The 20,028-nt window shown below is 42.1% G+C and overlaps 1 protein-coding gene across 2 annotated transcripts in view; it reads left to right on the top strand.

Annotated features, from left to right (window-relative positions):
- Positions 1–20,028, top strand: part of TMEM108 (transmembrane protein 108) — a 238,814-nt gene that overhangs the window by 179,775 nt on the left and 39,011 nt on the right. For both annotated transcript variants that reach the window (XM_075316629.1, XM_075316630.1), the window contains exon 4: positions 17,381–18,391. In XM_075316629.1, coding sequence (XP_075172744.1) covers positions 17,381–18,391 — 1,011 coding nt within the window. The remainder of the gene's footprint in view (positions 1–17,380; positions 18,392–20,028) is intronic.

Consider the following 20,028-nt stretch of genomic DNA (forward strand, 5'->3'; position numbering starts at 1 on the left):
CACACTACGACATCGCAGGTGCAATGTCGGTGGGGTCAAATCAAAAGTAACGCACATCCGGCGTCACTTGCGATGTCGTAGTGTGTAAATCCTAGATGATACGATGAACGAGCGCAAAAGCGTCATTATCGTATCATTGGTGCAGGCTCCGACATTTCCATAATGCCGGTGCCGCGACAGGTACAATGTAGTTCCTCGTTCCTGCGGCAGCATACATCGCTGTGTGTGAAGCCACAGGAACGAGGAACATCACCTTACCTGCCGCCAGCGGCTATGCGGAAGGAAGGAGGTGGGCGGGATGTTTACATCCTGCTCATCTCCGCCCCTCCGCCGCCATTGGCCACCTGCCGTGTGACGCCGCACGACCCGCCCCCTTAGGAAGGAGACGGGTCGCCGGCCAGAGCGACGGTCGCAGGGCAGGTGAGTGCATGTGAAGCTGGCGTAGCGATAATTATCGCTACGCCAGCTATCACAAGATATCGTACCTGCGACGGGGCGGGGACTATCACATGCGACATCACAGCATCGGCTTGCGATGTCGCAACGTGCATAGCCCACCTAACACTAATGAGCGACGGTCAACGATCACAAAATCGTTCCAAAACGGTGATTGTTGACACGTCGTTCATTTCCATAATATCGCTGCTGCCACCGGTACGATGTTGTTCGTCGTTCCTGCGGCAGCACACATCGCTATGTGTGACACCGCAGGAACGAGGAACATCTCCTTACCTGCGTCCACCGGCAATGAGGAAGGAAAGAGGTGGGCGGGATGTTACGTCCCGCTCATCTCTGCCCCTCCGCTTCTATTGGCCGGCCGCTTAGTGACGCCGCAGTGACATCGCTATGACGCCGAACGCACCTCGCCCTTGAGGGAGGGATTGTTCGGCGGTCACAGCGGCGTCGCTGACCAGGTATGTGCGTGTGACGCTGCCTTAGCGATAATGTTCGCAACGCAGCGAGCACCAAATGTCGCACGAGCGACGGGGGCGGGAGCTATCGCGCTTGACATCGCTAGCTATCGCTAGCAATGTCGCAGCGTGTAAAGTACCCCTTAGTCTTAATGTGCACAAACATGAAATTAGACCGATCTTGTACTCAATTAGGATACTTGAAAACACTAAAGTTCCTTCAAACCTGTGTGCAAATATACCTAGAAGAATTAATGCTTTGCTTCCATTTTTAAACACAAAGGGTGGTCATAATCTTGATTTAATTTAGATTTCTGCTTTTTCTATTCACTTTGCATTTAGTTATTTGATAAATATAAACTATCAACAGTTTTAATTTTTAAGCATTTTTATTTTGCTGCATTTTTCCCACAACAGCCTAAAACTGTTGCACAGTACTGTATAATATCGGACAGAAGCATTCGGCATGTCTGAATCCAGACTGCCAATCCTTTTACTCTCTACTTGATAAGCCGCTGTCAGAGACCTCTAGTAGAGACCACAGTAGCATTCGGCCATCTACATGTTTCTGTATATGGGAGAGTGAGGGGAGATAGCTGTCCGAGAACGATCCATTGTTCTGCTATCCAAAGTGTAAAGGGGGCTTTAGGCAGCTCGTTGATACTAATATTTTAGTACCAAGGTTGATTGCGCTGGTCTTGGAATTTTGGAATTTGGGTTTGCCAATCTATTACTCGTGCACAACAACAAGGGAGTGCCCCCCTGGATCTCGGTGGTCTTGATGAGATCGGCTGGACTCAGACACTCCTATTGCATGAAAAAGGCATAATCTTCGCCATGAATCGGGAGCACCGGATGAGTGGTGTACACCACTGTGTTTGCCTCGCAACAAATCATACTGGAATAAGATTTGTGGCATAATGAATGCCTCCGCTCATCATGAATTAGATGAACAGTGTTTTCGCCATGCCCTGTCCCGACCCAACTCCTCCCACTTTGTCGAAGCTGTGCAAAAAAGCGTGAGAACAACAAAAGTCACATAATTAATCATATAAACTTTGATGAATAAGACCCAATGTCTTTAGTATCAATTATGTTTAATCAAACCAATTACATCACATTTAAAAGCGATAGTTATGATCAACAACACATATGCAACTAGTATTATTATTTCCCTGCATTATTGTGAATTCATATTTCTTTCAGAGCTTTTATTCGTTTTGGCTTAGTTTTCATTTTAAATGCATAAAGTGAAGACCTTTATCTAATAGTAATAGAAGTTGCAAATGACCCGATGACTGGTAGAGCATGTGGCGGTCCATGGTACTGTGTGAGTAATTACTTATGAAATTAGGGTCATGCCTCTTTTAAATTGCATTAAATGTTTATGAGGCAAGTTAGAACATCTGCCTATTCCATAGAGCCCCATACTTCTGTGTGCTATTTGTCATCTTTCAGCCATACTGTATACCTTGCACAATCTGGATTTTTTTTTTTTAACAGTGATTGATACTGAGCTATCATATGGAGAGGAGGTTGACAAGAGGATTAGATGTTTCTCATATTAAATATCTCCACCATATCTTCACCATAAAACTTAAATAAAGACATTTTTGGGTTGGGTTACTGTGTAATATAAGAATACTGTTACATAATCTACTATTAATACATTATTTTACTCTTCAATATTTTAAGATTTGTAACTCAGATCAGATTCTAGAATTTTTTTTAGTTCCATAATATATTAAGGATACTGGCGACCTTCAGGCCACCTAAAAGATCACATCTCAATGCACCTCAAGGAGTTTTACTGTAGAAACTTAGTTTCAATACATTTATGGTACTAATTGGAAGGGAGTTTTTTGTATCCAGAGACTATCAGTGACATTTAATCCTAGTCACCGATGTGTCTATACTTTAAAAGCTAGACCTACACATTTGAGAACTATAAAATAATATTCTACATGAAAGCAGTTTTACTTGGAAGCTAATAGAATAGTGCTTGAAAGTTTTTGAAATATTCCAGAGGAAAAATTAGCACACTCACCGCTGTGTATCTGTTAGGGCCAGATGGATGGGCAGACCCGGGAGGTGGATCCACTGGGCCGAACTCCCTGATGAGGGAAAGGAGTCCGGTAGCCGGAGCACTTTAGGTAGCAGGACAGTCCATGCACTGGAACACAATGGAGAAGTCCCTGGGACCACGAGGTCACTGATGTTGGTCCGAGTGACGGAGCTCAGGTTCGGAAGCCGTGATGATGTCTGGCGGGGTCCGGAACCGTTGGAGCGAGATGACGGGTCACCGCAGGGAACCGAGATGGTACGGACTGTCAGGATGGCAGATGGGCAGCGTTCGGGGTTCGAGATACAGCAGGACCGGATGGCGATGCAGGATCGGCTCTAGAAGACAGAGAGGTAAGTATCTCACAGAACACAAGGAGACCTGACTCCTAGCTTGGGAAAACACGAAGAACAGGCCCCGCTCCCTTGGACATTAACCCCCTTTATACCCTGTACCTGTATGCATCATTTCCTGTCAGTGGACACTGGCCCTTTAAGAAAGGGTCAGTGACCGCGCGCGCGCCCTAATGCGGCCCGGGTGCCAGAAGCCAGGGCAGGAAGCTGAGAGGAGGACGCAGCAGAGCCGACCAGGGACTGGGAAGCCGACGGGCGCCGGGAGCGGGGACCAGGAGGCTTGGGAAGCGCGGGCACTGGAGGCTGGAGAGCGGGGAGCGTGGCAGGTGAGCCGGGGAGCGGAGCAGAGGACCCGGGGAGTGGAGCGGAGGACCCGGGGAGCGTGACAGTATCGTTCATCACCACACATTAGTCTGGAGCTCTAGTCAGTTCCTCAACTGGGGATAATAGCAATCCAGTTTATTTGCTTTTCATAACGTGTATACTCGGATGCTATGACTTTTTAATGAAAATCAAATAAACTGGAAAATCAAATAAATTGGAAAGGATTTTATTGGAGTTACTGATTCTTCTTTTGTATGGAATTTCCCATATTTTTGCAATAATTTTGACATATTACAACATCATGTTTTATGGGCTGCTCCAGTGTTCTGGAACACACTACCCAAAATGGTCCAACTAATATCTAGACCCCATGTCTTCAAGCGTGCTCTAAAAGCACATCTATTTAAAGAAGCTTATCACCTCAACATCACTAACCTAACTCTCCACTCTTCCCTCATAAATGTTAATCATAATCTGCTTCCTCCTATTCATCATTCGCCACATGCTCCATGCACATGAGAACTGCACTTAACAGATCCAGGCTGACGACCGGATAAGACATCTTTAGATAAAAACCCTTATGTGAAGATCAAAGGTTTTGGGTTGTATTATTCACCTAAGTAGGTTAACAATGTAATAATTTTTCTTTCTTCCATACACGATCTTACAACTGTGATGCCCCCAGTACACAAAATTCCAAACTGGGATCAGTAGTTCCACTGCCCCTGTATCAGGCAATACTCACTGTCTTCCAACTTTTGGTTGGCTCACAGCTTCTGTCTCCCCCGCTGGTATAGTCTGCAGTCACATTGTATGCTCCTCCAGATGATGGATACAATGACCGCAGTACATGTATCCAGCTCCAGCCAGCAACAGTCCTTGTGCTACTTCAGACGTAGTACATGTATCCAGCTCCTGCTGACAACAACAGTCCTTATGATAGTTCCTCAAAGCCAATCCAGACAATGGATACAAACATATGTATCCAGTTCTAATTCTCTATATTCTATATAGTATTCTATAATCTCTATGGTCAAGTCATGGGCACTAGAACCTGGTTTCAGCAACAGATCCTCACCTCTCTATGTTACAGTACCAACTCACTAACCAAACATGTGGCTTATTGTTCTCTCTCTCCTAGGATCATCCCCCTGGATGAGCAGAAGCACTCATACCCAATATCAATATGGATATCATGTTCATAGTGCATGTATCTTGCCCCAGTCGACAACAACAGTCCTTAGGATAGTTACTCAAATCCAGATGACTGATAGCACAATGCTTGACAGACAGTCCTGTAGTTTCTAGCTGTAGAAGTCAGCATCATTTGGCTACACAAGCTGCTCTCGACTTTCCCTTTTGCTTGGGGTTTATCCCTTTCTCTTTGGGACCCTGCAGATTTCCTCTCCCTTTCAGCTGTTAATCTTCAGCACTTCCTTTTGTGTCTTTAAATACTTTCATTCCCACTTACTCTATGCCTATGAGTAAGGACTCTTGGTCTGAAACACGTCAGCCAGGGCCCAAGGCTCAGAGTATGCATCTTTATGGTTGCATTTTAATGGACTAATAAAAGGAAAAATTTTAGAAGAACGGATGCTGGATTTATTCATCTGTTTTTCATATTGTGATGTGGACGCCAGCCCTGATAATCCGGGCATCTGTGGGTCCGTTTGGAATTGGAGGTCAGTTGGTCCTGCATAATAGAAATGTACTGTGCATCTCATAAACTATATATCCTTCTCGGAGTACCTCTATAATGAAGGGGTGTGGTGGCATAAGAGGAACAGGAATAACTAATGAATCAGTCGCATTTTATAAGTGGTATTGCGCCTCCATCTATATCATCAGAGATCTTACTCCAGTTGGTGTTGCAGTAAGATTTGTAACTTAAGGTACACCACAACTAAACATGAATTAGATGAGTGGGCTTTGCAATACCACTGTCCCGCCCGTTCTCCACCCAGTTTGTCAAAGCCGAAACTGGTGTAAAAATGGCAAAATTAAAATTTCACACAATTTTAAATTGTGCAAATAAATTGAGTCTTTGCAAAATATTTTATTCCAGAAAACACTTTGATGAATCAGCATTGATGTTTTCTTGGTGCTTATTTGAATTGGTCTTCCATCAGTTTTTCCAATATTTTGATAGCAAGAATAGCACAGGCTTCCATTTTTATGATGTCAGTAAAAACAAAAGTTATCATTCTAGAGTGAATATAGCCTAAGGCTAATGTGAACTTTGACTTATACGGTAACAAGAATGTAAGAGATTCCAAATCAAGTCTGAAGAACGCAAATGTACAAAATGCTCATGCTGGGTTTATTAAAATGCATATTACTTTCTAATAGCCCATATCATTTTCCTAAATTGCATGTGGAATAACATAATTATATGTTGCATCGCATTTAGAAAATATTCTCATTTCAATGTGCGGAATAATTCATGTCACATGTTCGATTATCCAAAATCTGCATTTGTCTGTAATCCCTAAAGGGAAATGTCTAGTACAGCAGTCCCTGGAGCACTGATTCGGGACTTTTCATTTTTAATTAGCCTTCTAAACTTGTAAAGTGTCTCCTCCATCAGTAGAAAGTGATTGTAATGCACAGCTGCCTTCATTAAGTTGTCATATCATATTTGTGGAAGTGTCTGCTTAGTGCTTAATACTGTCTGCAGATTTTGATGAGTGACTATTTTGCTTAAATGAAGATTAAAATACCGTTATGGCAAGCATTTTATGTAAGCCACATCCATAAGGCTTCTACTAGATAAAGATTTTAACGCATTCTTTTTTTTTTCTATAGATGTTGCATAATGTAATTGTGAATTAGTTGCTAAGAGTAATAACAAAAATCAAAAATAGTTATTTTCTATTATCTTTAATCAATGTTCACTTTTGACCATCACTTTAGAGTTACGGTAATTAACCTCTTCAAGACGAGGCCTAATTTGACCTTAATGACTAATCTTTTTCCAGTTTTTTTCATAGATGTATTCCAGTAGAAATCATTTTATTTTTTCAGCTAGTTTACCGTAAGAGGGCAACTTTTTTTGAAGTGTGTGTTTTCAGTGGTACCATTTTGTGGTATCAACTGGTGTTATTGATGACTGTTTTATGACTTTTTATTTCATTTTTGCAAGGTGAAATGGCCAAAAACACCAACTTTTTTATGTTGGGTTCATCATGTGAAATAAATAAAACATTTTAACATACAGTGGGGAAAAAAACTATTTAGTCAGTCAGCAATTGTGCAAGTTCTCCCACTTAAAAAGATGAGAGGCCTGTAATTGACATCATAGGTAGACCACAACTAGGAGAGAAAAACTGACAAAACAAATCCAGAAAATCACCTTGTCTGATTTTGCAAGATTTTATTTGCAAATTATGGTGGAAAATAAGTATTTAGTCACCTAAAAACATGCAAGATTTCTGGCCGTCACAGACCTGTAACTTCTTCTTTAAGAGCCTCCTTTGTCCTCCCCTCATTACCTGTAGCAATGACACCTCTTTGAACTTATTAGGACACAAACACATCAGCGGTATTCTGCCGCACTGCCGGATCCGGCATAAGGGCAGTATAGTACAATACAGTTCACAGACAGTGCGGCAAGCCCCGGTCACATGCTGTCACATGCTCCGGTCACATGACCGCATGTGCCCGGAGCTTGCCAGTGAACTTTATTGTACTTGTGCCGGATCTGCGAGTGCAGCAGGAAAACGCTGATGTGAAACCAGCCTTATCAGTATAAAAGACACCTGTCCACAACCTCAAACAGTCACACTCCAAACTCCACTATGGTGAAGATCAAAGAGCTGTCGAAGGACACCAGAAACAAAACTGTATTCCTGCACCAGGCTGGGAAAACTGATTCTGCAATAAGCAAGCAGCTTGGTGTGATGAAATCAACTGTGGGAGCAATAATAAGAAAATGGAAGACATACAAGACCACTGATAATCTCCCTTGATCTGAGGCTCCACGCAATATCTCACTCTGTGGGGTCAAAATGATCACAAGAACAGTGAGCAAAAATTCCAGAACCACACGCGGGGACCTAGTGAATGACCTTCATAGAGCTGGGACCAGTGTAACAAAGACTAAGTGCCAGATGTGTTTCCCTGCTTAAGCCAGTACATGTACAGGCCTGTCTGAAGTTTGCTAGAGAGCATTTGGATTATCCAGAAGCGTATTGGGAGAATATCCTATGCTCTGATGAAACCAATGTACAACTGTTTGGTAGAAACACAACTTGTCGTGTTTGGAGGAGACAGAATGCTGAGCTGCATCCTGTTTCTCTGCAAAGGGACTAGGACGACTGATCCGTGTACATGAAAGAATGAATGGGGCCATGTATCATGAGATTTTGAGTGCAAACCTCCTTCCATCAGCAAGGGCATTGAAGATGAAACGTGGCTGGGTCTTTCAGCATGATAATGATCTCAAGCACACCACCAGGTCAAATAAGGAGTGGCTTTGTAAGAAGCATATGAAGGTCCTGGAGTGGCTTAGCCAGTCTCCAGATCTCAACCCCATTGAAAACCTTTGGAGGGAGTTGAAAGTCCGTGTTGCCCAGCGACAGACCCAAAATATCACTGCTCTAGAGGAGATCTGCATGGAGGAATGGGCCAACATACTACCAACAGTGTGTGGCAACCTTTTGAAGACTTACAGAAAACATTAGACCTCTGTCATTGCCACCAAAGATATATAACAAAATATTGAGATGAACTTTTGTTATTGACCAAATACTTATTTTCCACCATAATTTTCAAAAAAAATCTTGCCAAATCAGAGAAGGTGATTTTCTGGATTTGTTTCCTCATTTTGTCTCTCATAGTTGTGGTCTACGTATGATGTCAATTACAGGCCTCTCTCATCAAGTGAGAGACCTTGCACAATTGGTGGCTGACTAAATACTTTTTTTCCCCACTGTATGTATTGTTATGGATGTGACAATACCAACTATGTGTATTTTCCGTTGTCTGGGTTTTTTTTGTTTTGTTTTTTTTCAATCAGAACAAAACTTTTTATTGGAAAACTGGACTTTTTTTTTAATAAATGGGTTACATCTTAATTTTTTTATTAAAAATGTTCTTTTTTTATTTGATATAGAATTTTTTTCGTTTCACAAAGTGATTTTAAAATGCAATCATTTGATTTCATTGATAATGCACTGAACTACATGTGAAGTTCAGCACATTAGCTGAGTCTGTGAGTGTTAACACTCACAGCCTAAAGGCCGCTTTACGTGCTGCAATCTCGCTAGTGAAATCGCTAGTGTGCGTACCCGCCATCGTCGGTTGTGCGCCACGGGCAAATCGCTCTCTGTGGCGCACAACATCGCTCGGACCCGTCACACTACTTACCTGCCTAGCGGCGTTGCTGTGACTTTCTAAGGGGGCGGTTCGTTCGGCGTCACAGCGACGTCACTAAGCGGCCGCCCAATAGAAGCGGAGGGGGCGGAGATGAGTGGGACGAACATTCCACCCACCTCCTTCCTTCATCATTGCCGGCGGCCGCAGGTAAGGTGAGGTTCCTCATTCCTGCGGTGTCACATGTAGCGATGTGTGATGCCGCAGGATCGACGAACAACCTGCGTCCTGCAACAGCATTGATATTTGGGAACTGAACAGCGTGTCACCGATCAACGATAAGGTGAGTATTTTTGATCGTTAGCGGTCGCTTGTACGTGTCACACGCAACGACGTCGCTAACGAGAACGAATGTGCATCATGAATTCCGTGACCCCAACGACTTCGCGTTAGTGATGTCGTTGCGTGTAAAGCGGCCTTTAGGCTATCTTTACATGGGGCATTTTTGCAGCAGTTTTTGATTTTAGGCAAATCCATGCCTTTCACAGGCCCAGCAAAGTCTATGAGATTTCAGAAATCTCATGCACACACAAATCCCCTCCAGATTTTTCCTGACTGTTTTGTCAACCTCCTTGGTTTTTGCAGCATTTTTCAAAGAATGAGCATATCAATTCTTGCCATGGTTTTGCACTATAAACCACCCACAGTATAGAAAAACCGATGCAAAAACGCCACAAAAACCGCAACAAAAACCGCAGGTGGCTCCCAGGAAGCATCCTGCCACAGGATTAGGTTTTGGTCAGGTAAAAGATGCTGCAAAAAAGCCCTGTGAGAAAATAGCCTAATAGTATTTCTTAGGCAGGATCTGATAAGTTTCGATATTTACAGTCCTGAAGGCTTCTGGTTGCCATAGCAACTCATCATCACCCCACAATCACATTATTGGAGTTCCAAGAGCTGATAGAGGGAGTGATCTCCATCTCCCCATGTCAAATTCTTCATGTGCTGCTGTCACTGTTGACATTGACATCTGAGGGGTGAAAGTGCTGTGATTGGAGCCAGCTCCAATCCGAATACCTTGAGTGGGAACTCAACTGTTCAAGCCACTCTAGCTGTAGATAGCACAGGTGGAAATGTGCTCTATTTAAAGGGCGCTTTACACGCTGCAACATCGCTAGCGATGTCGCTAGTGATCGCACCCGCCCCCGTCGTTTGTGCATCATGGGCAAATCGCTGCCCGTGGTGAACAATATCGGAGGTACGCTTCACACGTACTTACCTGCCTAACGACGTCGCTGTGGCCGGCAAGCAACCTCTTTTTTAAGGGGGCGGTTCGTGCAGCGTCACAGCGACGTCACACAGCAGACAACCAATAAAAGCGGAGGTGCGGAGAGCAGCCGCATGAAGGTCACTCCCACCTCGTTGCCGGAGGACGCAGGAACGCTGTTGTTCGTCGTTCCCGGGGTGTCACACGTAGCGATATGTGCTGCCTCAGGAACGACGAACAACCTGCGTCCAGAACGAGCAACGATATTTTGAAAATGAATGACGTGTCAACAATCAACGATGTGGTGAGTATTTTGGATCGTTAGCAGTCGCTCATACGTGTCACACGCAACAACGTGGCTAACGAGGCCGGATGTGCATCACGAATTCCGTGACCCCAGTGACATCTCGTTAGCGATGTTGTTGCGTGTAACGGGGCCTTTAGGCTCAATTCATGCCAATCATGTATATGTACTACATATCCTTTTGAAACAAGTTACATGCTATAATAATAATCTCTATTTCTATAGCACCAACATATTCTGCAGCACTTTACAGTTCAAAGATCAGGATGTACATGTGCATGATTTGGGATTAAAAGAAATTTTGGAATATATATACAATATATGTACAGTGTGCATATATATGTATAAATGTATGTATATATATATATATATATATATATATATATATATATATATATTTTTTTAAATAAAGGTTGTAGACCAGCTCACCTGTCTGAGCTCAAGCCCTGGCGTCCTTGTTCTCCTTATTGCACGGACCCGAAGTGGGAGACTTCCAAAATATGTAGAACAACATGAAGAAGGATCCAGCAAGGCAGAATGACTCCAAAGGGCAACAAAAGTTTTGTTGTTTTTTTTTCTCTGACTTTATTATCTAAGAATAAAAAATTCCAGAGCTCTTGACAAGCTGTTAAGTGCAAGGTATATGCAGTATGGACTACGCGTTTCGGCGGACGCAGCCGCCTTCTTCACGGTCCCAAGTTTTGTCTTGGGACCGTGAAGAAGGCGGCTGCGTCTGCCGAAACGCGTAGTCTATACTGCGTATACCTTGCACTTAACAGCTTGTCAAGAGCTCTGGAATGTAATAAAGTCAGAGAAAAAAAAAACTTTTGTTGCCCTTTGGAGTCATTCTGCCTTGCTGGATCCTTCTTCATGTTGTTCTACATATATATATATATATATATATATATATATATATATATATATATATATATATATAATATATATATAATATATAAAGCTGAATGTGTGTATGTATGTGTGTGTGTATGTGTGTGTGTGTGTGTGTGTGTGTGTGTGTGTGTGTATGTCCGGGATTGGCATCTGCACCATCGCAGCTACAGCCACAAAATTTTGCACAATCACACTTCTGGACCCCGAGAGCGTCATAGGCTATGTTTTGAGGGGAAATTTTAACCCCGCGCTTTACAGTTATTCACCAAAAAACCTGCCTCCATTAAAGCGAATGGAGCTGGGAGCCACAGTGCAGCCACAACTTCAGAAGAATGCGCAGCCACGCCCTTATATGGAATGTTGGCATGTCACAATGCAGCCAGGAAAACAGACAGACACAGATATGTTAAGAGACAGACATAGACAGGTAAAGAGACAGATACAGACAAAGAGACAGTGACAGACACAGGGAAAAAGACAGGGAAAGAGAGGGAAAAGAGACAGACAGGGTAAGAGACAGACAAAGACAGGTAAAGAGAAAGACAGACAGACACAGGGAAAGAGACAGAGGGAAAGAGATAGACAGGGAAAGAGAGGGAAAGAGACACACAGGGAAAGCGCGGGAAAGAGAAGGAAAGAGAGGGAAAGAGACAGACGGAAAGAGACAGACAGGGAAAGTGACAGAGATACATAGACAGACAGGAAAAGAGATAGATAGACAGACAGGGAAAGAGATTGAGACAGACGGAGAAAGAGACAGTCAGAGACAGACAGGGAAAGAGACAGACAAAGAGATAGAGAGAGAGAGACAGAGAGATATATACAAAGGGGGGAGACAGACAGAGAATGGGAGAGAAATAGAGAGACAGTTACTATCCCAGGCAGCGCCGGGTGCTATGTTGTGAGGTGAAATTTTAACCCCGCGCGTTCCAATTTACCAATCAATTTTGCCTCTATCTACATAATGGGGAAAAAGTGAAATGTTGGGGGCAAATTGACAGCTGCCAGTATATACCGTACAGTTGCTAATATGGGGCCCCGACATGGGATACTCACCACACTCAGGGATATGAACACACACACAAAATGCACCACACAGTACCACGTACTTGAGCACATGTACCACTCTCAGCACACATTTCACCACACATACACCAACCTCGCCACATAATCGCCCTAAAACACACCTATTTGTTTTGTGGTTTTTGTGTGCAGAATACATTTTTGTTAATACATTCTATTTTGTTAACAGCAGTTATTAACCCGGGCGAAGCCGGGTAGTACAGCTAGTATATACAGTCATATGAAAAAGTTTGGGCACCCCTATTAATGTTAACCTTTTTTCTTCATAACAATTTGGGTTTTTGCAACAGATATTTCAGTTTCATATATCTAATAACTGATGGACTGAGTAATATTTCTGGATTGAAATGAGGTTTATTGTACTAACAGAAAATGTGCAATCTGCATTTAAACAAAATTTGACCGGTGCAAAAGTATGGGCACCTCAACATAAAAGTGACATTAATATTTTGTAGATCCTCCTTTTGCAAAAATAACAGCCTCTAGTCGCTTCCTGTAGCTTTTAATGAGTTCCTGGATCCTGGATGAAGGTATATTTGACCATTCCTGTTTACAAAACAATTCCAGTTCAGTTAAGTTTGATGGTCGCCGAGCATGAACAGCACGCTTCAAATCATCCCACAGGTGGTCTATGATATTCAGGTCTGGGGACTGGGATGGCCATTCCAGAACATTGTAATTGGTCCTCTGCATGAATGCCTGAGTAGATTTGGAGCGGTGTTTTGGATCATTGTCTTGCTGAAATATCCATCCCCTTCATAACTTCAACTTCGTCACTGATTCTTGCACATTATTGTCAGGAATCTGCTGATACTGAGTTGAATCCACGCGACCCTCAACTTTAACAAGATTCCCGGTGCCGGCATTGGCCACACAGCCCCAAAGCATGATGGAACCTCCACCAAATTTCACTGTGGGTAGCAAGTGCTTTTCTTGGAATGCCGTGGTTTTTTGCCTCCATGCATAATGCCTTTATGTATGACCAAACAACTCAATCTTTGTTTCATCAGTCCACATGACCTTCTTCCAAAATGTAACTGGCTTGTCCAAATGTGCTTTTGCATACCTCAGGCGACTCTGTTTGTGGCATGCTTGCAGAAACAGCTTCTTTCGCATCATTCTCCCATACAGCTTCTCCTTGTGCAAAGTGTGCTGTATTGTTGAGCGATGCACATTGACACCATCTGCAGCAAGATGATGCTGCAGGTCTTTGGAGGTGGTCTGTGGATTGTCCTTGACTGTTCCCACCATTCTTCTTCTCTGCCTTTCTGATATTTTTCTTGGCCTGCCACTTCTGGGCGTAACAAGAACTGTACCTGTGTTCTTCCATTTCCTTACTATGTTCCTCACAGTGGAAACGGACAGTTTAAATCTCTGAGACAACTTTTTGCATCCTTCCCCTGAACAACTATGTTGAATAATCTTTGTTTTCAGATCATTTGAGAGTTGTTTTGAGGAGCCCATGATGCCACACTTCATAGGAGATTCAAATAGGAGAACAACTTGCCAGTGGCCACCTTAAATACCTTTTCTCATGATTGGATACACCTGCCTAAGAAGTTCAAAGCTCAATGAAGTTACAAACCAATTTAGCGCTTTAGTAAGTCAGTAAAAAGTAGTTAGGAGTGTTCAAATCAAGAAATTGATAAGGGTGCCCATACTTTTGCACCGGTCAAATTTTGTTTAAATGCGGATTGCACATTTTCTGTTAGTACAATAAACCCCATTTCAATCCAGAAATATTACTCAGTCCATCAGTTAATAGATATATGAAACTGAAATAGCTGTTGCAAATACCCAAATTGTTATAAAGAAAAAAGGTTAACATTAATAGGGGTGCCCAAACTTTTTCATATGACTGTATATATATGTGTGCGTGTGTGTGTGTGTGTGTGTGTGTGTGTGTGTGTGTGTGTGTGTGTGTGTGTGAATATCCATGTTCATGAAAATTAATTAATGAACTTAGAAACAGCACTCAATATAGGCGGTGAATGCAGCTGGAGCGGTCAGCCACAAGTTGATGAAGCAGGAACAGCTTTGCCCACAGCGCTCTCCGTTACACTACTGTGTGCAGGGCAAAGTAGAGCAAGTTCTCCATTGATGAGTGAATGGCACTGCAGGGTTATCCCTCAACCCCCACCCCCCAGTTGGTGAGTGTAGGTCATAGGGTTCTCTACAGTTTTGGCATTTTATCTATTTAACAAAACATATTCAAGATAGTTAATTAATCAGTATGGGCTTAATGTGTGTACTCTCAGCTTTAATTTAAGGGTATTAATTTCCTAATTGAAGTAAGGGTTTAGGAATTACAGCTCTTTAATATATAGCTGTCTTTTGTTCAAGAGTGCAAAGGTAATTGGACAATTATCCCAAAAGCTCTTTATTGAGTTGCAAGGGCTATTACCTCATTAATTAATCATCAAATTAGCAGGTAAAAGGTTTGGAGCTGATTCCAGATGTGGCATTTTAATTTGGAAGTTTGTTGCTGTGAACCCTGTATTTACAAACCACAGAGGATCAACCTTGAGTATCCATTAAATATAATCAAAGTAATGAGTATCCTGAATGCCGTACTATTTGTACGAGTAGTGAATAGTGCGGAATTCGGGTTACTCGTTACTTTGCTAGTTTTTCCCCATTGACTTGCATTGCACACGCTATTCGGAATGAATACGCGAGTATTAGACAGTACTCGCTATGAGTATAGTGAATACGAATAGTTAAGTACTCGCTCAACTCTAGTCCTCAGCACTCATAGCAGCTGCGTGGTTTGCTTCTATGAAGTGCATTTCCCTGGTTACAACAATTAATGCTCATGGAAGACATAATATGATATATATATGAACGCCTCAATCCCATAATGACATACAGTACGTGCCATAGCAGTCTATATTCTTGGAAGTGCACCCTTTGTGATTCACATTAACCTCTCTGCTACTTTATTGTTTTTCATTCAACTGGAAATGATAAAAATAATTTATTCAGACCTCAATTCTCCTCTGATTTTCTTTTTTTTTCTCTCTGGGAAATTAAAATGCACAAGAGACAGGTACTGTTCAATCTGTGCACCGCATGCAGCATTACCGATATGGTTGCATGGCAACCAGCAGAGACTTCCATGGAGTGACCGTGTGATCCAACAGAATTAACCCCCTTCTTTTTGCATCCGACAATTATGATTAAAAAAATCCCAGCTGTGCTTATTACCAGTGTTGTAGAGTACATTACAGGAGCACAACACGTGTTATCAATGAAACACATTATCAGATGAATGCTCTTGTGAAATTATTTCAAATTAGTTCACTGCATGGAGAGATCTAGCTTACTAGTGCCGCATATTGGACGTATCTACCTTATAAGAATCAATGAATAAATAAGCCTTGTAACATGACCATGGATACTAGCCAAGTCAGACATCCATGTGCCTTTCAACAGGATCCAGAGGGGTTTGACTGGCAGAAAAAGCCAATGGCATGAAGCTTTTAGTAAGACGCCCAGTATTGTATAGCATCTTCGACACTCCATGAGACAAAGTCTGTGAATTAACTCTAAGAGAGTAGAAAACTTTTTGCATTTAGAGTATCTATCTCTGATAGGTAGCACTAGTGAAACAGTTTTTGGCTTTTGGCAAGATACCAAATTTCCATGCCTTTTCCCATCAAACCAAGAATTTGGAAGTTCTTGTAAAATCAAGGTTGAGAAGAAAGGGGCATCCCTAAAGTCCTGGGATAAAAATTGGCCAAAAGTTCAAATGACTGAATTATAAAGTCTCAGATGGCTCACTTTTATGCAAAAATCACTAATCTGTGGTTTAGTACACCACACAGGCCTCCTCTCACCACCTTTAACAGAGTCATCACCAGGAAACTGTTTTGCTTTGTTTGGGGTTTCAGAATGGATAGATTCAATGGAACATTTTATAGAGCTCTCACAAGGGTGAGAAGGGGATTTCTGTTACAAGGGCACCGTTTCTGGTAGCCTAGCAGCTCTTGCTAAGGCTACCACAGACAGGATTGGTGCTAACCACTCTCTGTTTACCAGATCCCTAGCCTTCAACCATTAACACCTGAACAGGGATCTGTACTTAAACAGGGGCCCGTGGATTGGAGCCACGAAGTAGGCTGCTGGCCAATTGAGCAAGCTAGTAGTAAAAAGGGTTGTGACATGAGGCTGTTACCACGAGGTCAATGTCAGAAACAGAATTGTTAGGCAGAAGAATCATCAGAAAACGGGCCAAGATCAGAACAAAATATAGGCAGAACAGTTGAAAACATACTGCAGATATCCAGAATAGGATTCAATATAACTTTTACTAGAAACGGATTCTCAGGAGTTTAAATAGAGAGTGGCCATGACCATGGTTGACAGCAGGGAAAAATACTAACTGGACAGGAATTTAATGTTCAGCATGCTTAACTGTTCACAATTACAGGGGTGCCCAAATGTTTACATGCCATTGTAATATTTACTACTAGCAGATAGCAGATGGCAACTGAACAACTTTTTGTATAATTAGAAAATTGCCTTAAAATAATGAAAGGGAACTTCAGGCTACTTAAAGGGGTTCTCCGAGAAATGTAATAAAATAAATAATACATATTTAAATATTAAACATTTTTCTAAATACTTTTATTTAGTAAAACAGTATTCTTTATTTATTGCATTTTGTTAGAATTTTTCAAGAAGGCAACTACCATAAATCACAACCTGTCCTAGATTTCAGAGGACATACAGTAGGACAGAAAACCTCCATGATAATGAAGTGATAGCAATTCCTGGCAATTACACCCATTACAATATATGTAAACTACATTTTATAAATTCTTTGGGCTTATTTTTGCAATCAATATATTTTGCTTTTGTTTCTCATAGGTATTCTACTTGTTCTGGCACAGGCAGAGAGAAAAGTATTTTCAGTTAAGGAACAATTTTCAACTTCGCCATCTAATCACTTATTGAAGGAAACAAGTACAAATGCAGCAATGGTAATGCCAAGTCTCAGCTCTGGACTTGTTAGGAAGTCTGCAAGACCTGGAACAAGACTGTCTGTAAAACCTGCAGATGTAGTGCCTCCTTTTCGCAGTAAAGGTGTTGATTACAGTGACAGGCTTATGGCAACACCATTTGTCAATATTCAGGGTGTTACAAATTCAGGAAATGCACACAATAAAAGGAAAACCATTCAAAATGTGAACGAGGAGTTGACTGAGTCCACGGAAACTTACCTCCACCCAGATGTCCATTCAAGCTTACCACTGAGGACTACAACCACCACTGACCATACTAGCACTATTCATGGATTCCTTACAGACACTTTTCATCATGTTGGCACCTTGCAAAGCCTTTACCAAGAGGAGCAGGCGGTGGGCTCACCAGATCTTACCAATGGTGTGTCACAGAACATTGAATCAGTGTCAGTGCCTTTTAAGTCCCATCATTATAAACTATGGGAAGTATTAAATAGAAATGGCTCTTTGTTCTCTATAAGACAAGTGAATGAAACTTCACAAACAACTATGAGAATGACCACATTTCAGCCAACCCTTTCAATTTCAAAGGCCACTACGTTGTTACAAGGAACTACAGAGAGTACTGTTCCAAAGCAGCAAATGGTACCAGAGAATGCCACCACAGAACCACTCTTTCTGTCTACGGATGCAACTACAAGGAGTCCCATTATCTTGTCTACACCTGGATCCACAGCAACTGGAAATTTTCTAAACAGGTTGGTGCCTGCAGGAACATGGAGACCTGGGGTTCCTGGCAATATTTCCCATGTAACAGAGGATGGCAGTCAACCCCAACACAGAGAGACCATTTGTCTTAGCAAAGTGGATATTGCATGGATATTCCTGGCTATTAGCGTACCAATATCATCATGCTGTAAGTATGCACAGTTTTCTGTCCTTCCATTTTATTCTGGTATATGTGTATTTTATAAAATAATTATCCAAAGGCTGATATTTTAGTGGTGCTGTAACCTAGCGGTAGTGTGCTCTGTGCAGAAGACTACAAGGCCGGACACCCTTATGGTTACTGCAGGGGCAACATAATTGTTTAGTTCTTCAATATGCTTAGTTAGACATTAATTAAAGGAATTACCAAGTTACCAATACTGTACAAGGAACTGCATTTAGGTGCATTTACTCATCCCTTTTAGCCTTACGTACCCTTTACTGAGGCATTTTAGTCTTGTTTTGAAGTAAGATGAATTGTCTTTCCTCAATTTACTTTTCTCAAGTCAACTTACTTGTTTGCTTGTTTCTAACCCTATAAAAGTTCCGATGTAACCTGGCAAAAAATATTTTCTGTCAGATTATTTTAGTTAAAGCACCACTCCAGCGCTTTTTTTTATTGCAGCGCTGGAATCGTGCTACTAACGCAAGGTCTCTGCGTCTACTCACCACCCATCATCTGCAGCTCTTCCCGTTGCTGCTCCTGTCTTAAACCACCAACTTGTGAAACTTGGGCAACTTTTGACTGACTGGAAGTTAGAGGTAGTGGTCACAAGCTCTAAATGCAAGTCTATTTGGGCCTCGTTCTAGCTCTCATAGACTTACATTAAGTTGTGATGTCCAGATCTCCCAGCAAACAAGGGAGTGATCCAGCAGGTTACAAACTACTGGATACCGACCGTAGCGGCATTATTAAAAAAATGAAGATGGCGTCAAGTAACTATAAGACCTAAGTGCAGTGAACACCACTCCAGAGTGGTAGCACCACTCTGGAGTGGTGTTTTAAAGGGAACCTGTTATTTATATAAATTTTTCCCAAACCATTTGGAGCATACTTAAGAGTCTGGCTGTGGCATTTCAGAGAAAACATACATTGAAAAGCCGGCCGGAGTAAAGGTGTCTCAGAAGACTAGTCTGAAGCTGGTCCACCAACTCGATCCTTTGGACTGATGGATCTCTTCTCCCAGACACACATAAGAGGCATGGAGATGCCACAGGAGATCTGCCTTGAATTATTTAGCAGAAACACATAGACCAAGATTCAGTAAAGCAATTATGCCAGAAATTAAGCATATAACGCTTTGAAAAGTTGCAATTTATTTGTGCAATACGGAGTTGGGCAAATATTTGGCGACTTTTTGGCATTTTCGCAACAGTGTCAAACAGTTCCACCAAAGTGGGCAGAGTTGGGTGTGACAGAGATGGAAAGGAGTGTGGTGACACCCGCTTGTCTAATTCACAATGAACTGTGGCATACTTTATACCACATTGCTTACTCCAGGACACTTAAGGAAGCAGATACCTCTGAGCCCATCACGCCCACTCATTAAGAAGCAAACTGGAATGAACAAAGCCAGTCGGTGGCCATAGTTTCCGACTAGCTTTGCATAATTTGCTTTCTCTGAAGCACCACATTGATTCAGAGTAAAGCATACGTAGTTACAATAGCGCAGCCTGTCTCAAATTCATGAATCAAATGACAGGTTACCATTAATCCTTATAGATACAAGCTTTGAGAAAATACCCTGGAGACAGGGGAAGATAGAAAGAGACAAACGCGGCGCC

Source organism: Anomaloglossus baeobatrachus, chromosome 6 (genome assembly GCF_048569485.1).
Source record: "Anomaloglossus baeobatrachus isolate aAnoBae1 chromosome 6, aAnoBae1.hap1, whole genome shotgun sequence".
NCBI lineage: Eukaryota > Metazoa > Chordata > Amphibia > Anura > Aromobatidae > Anomaloglossus > Anomaloglossus baeobatrachus.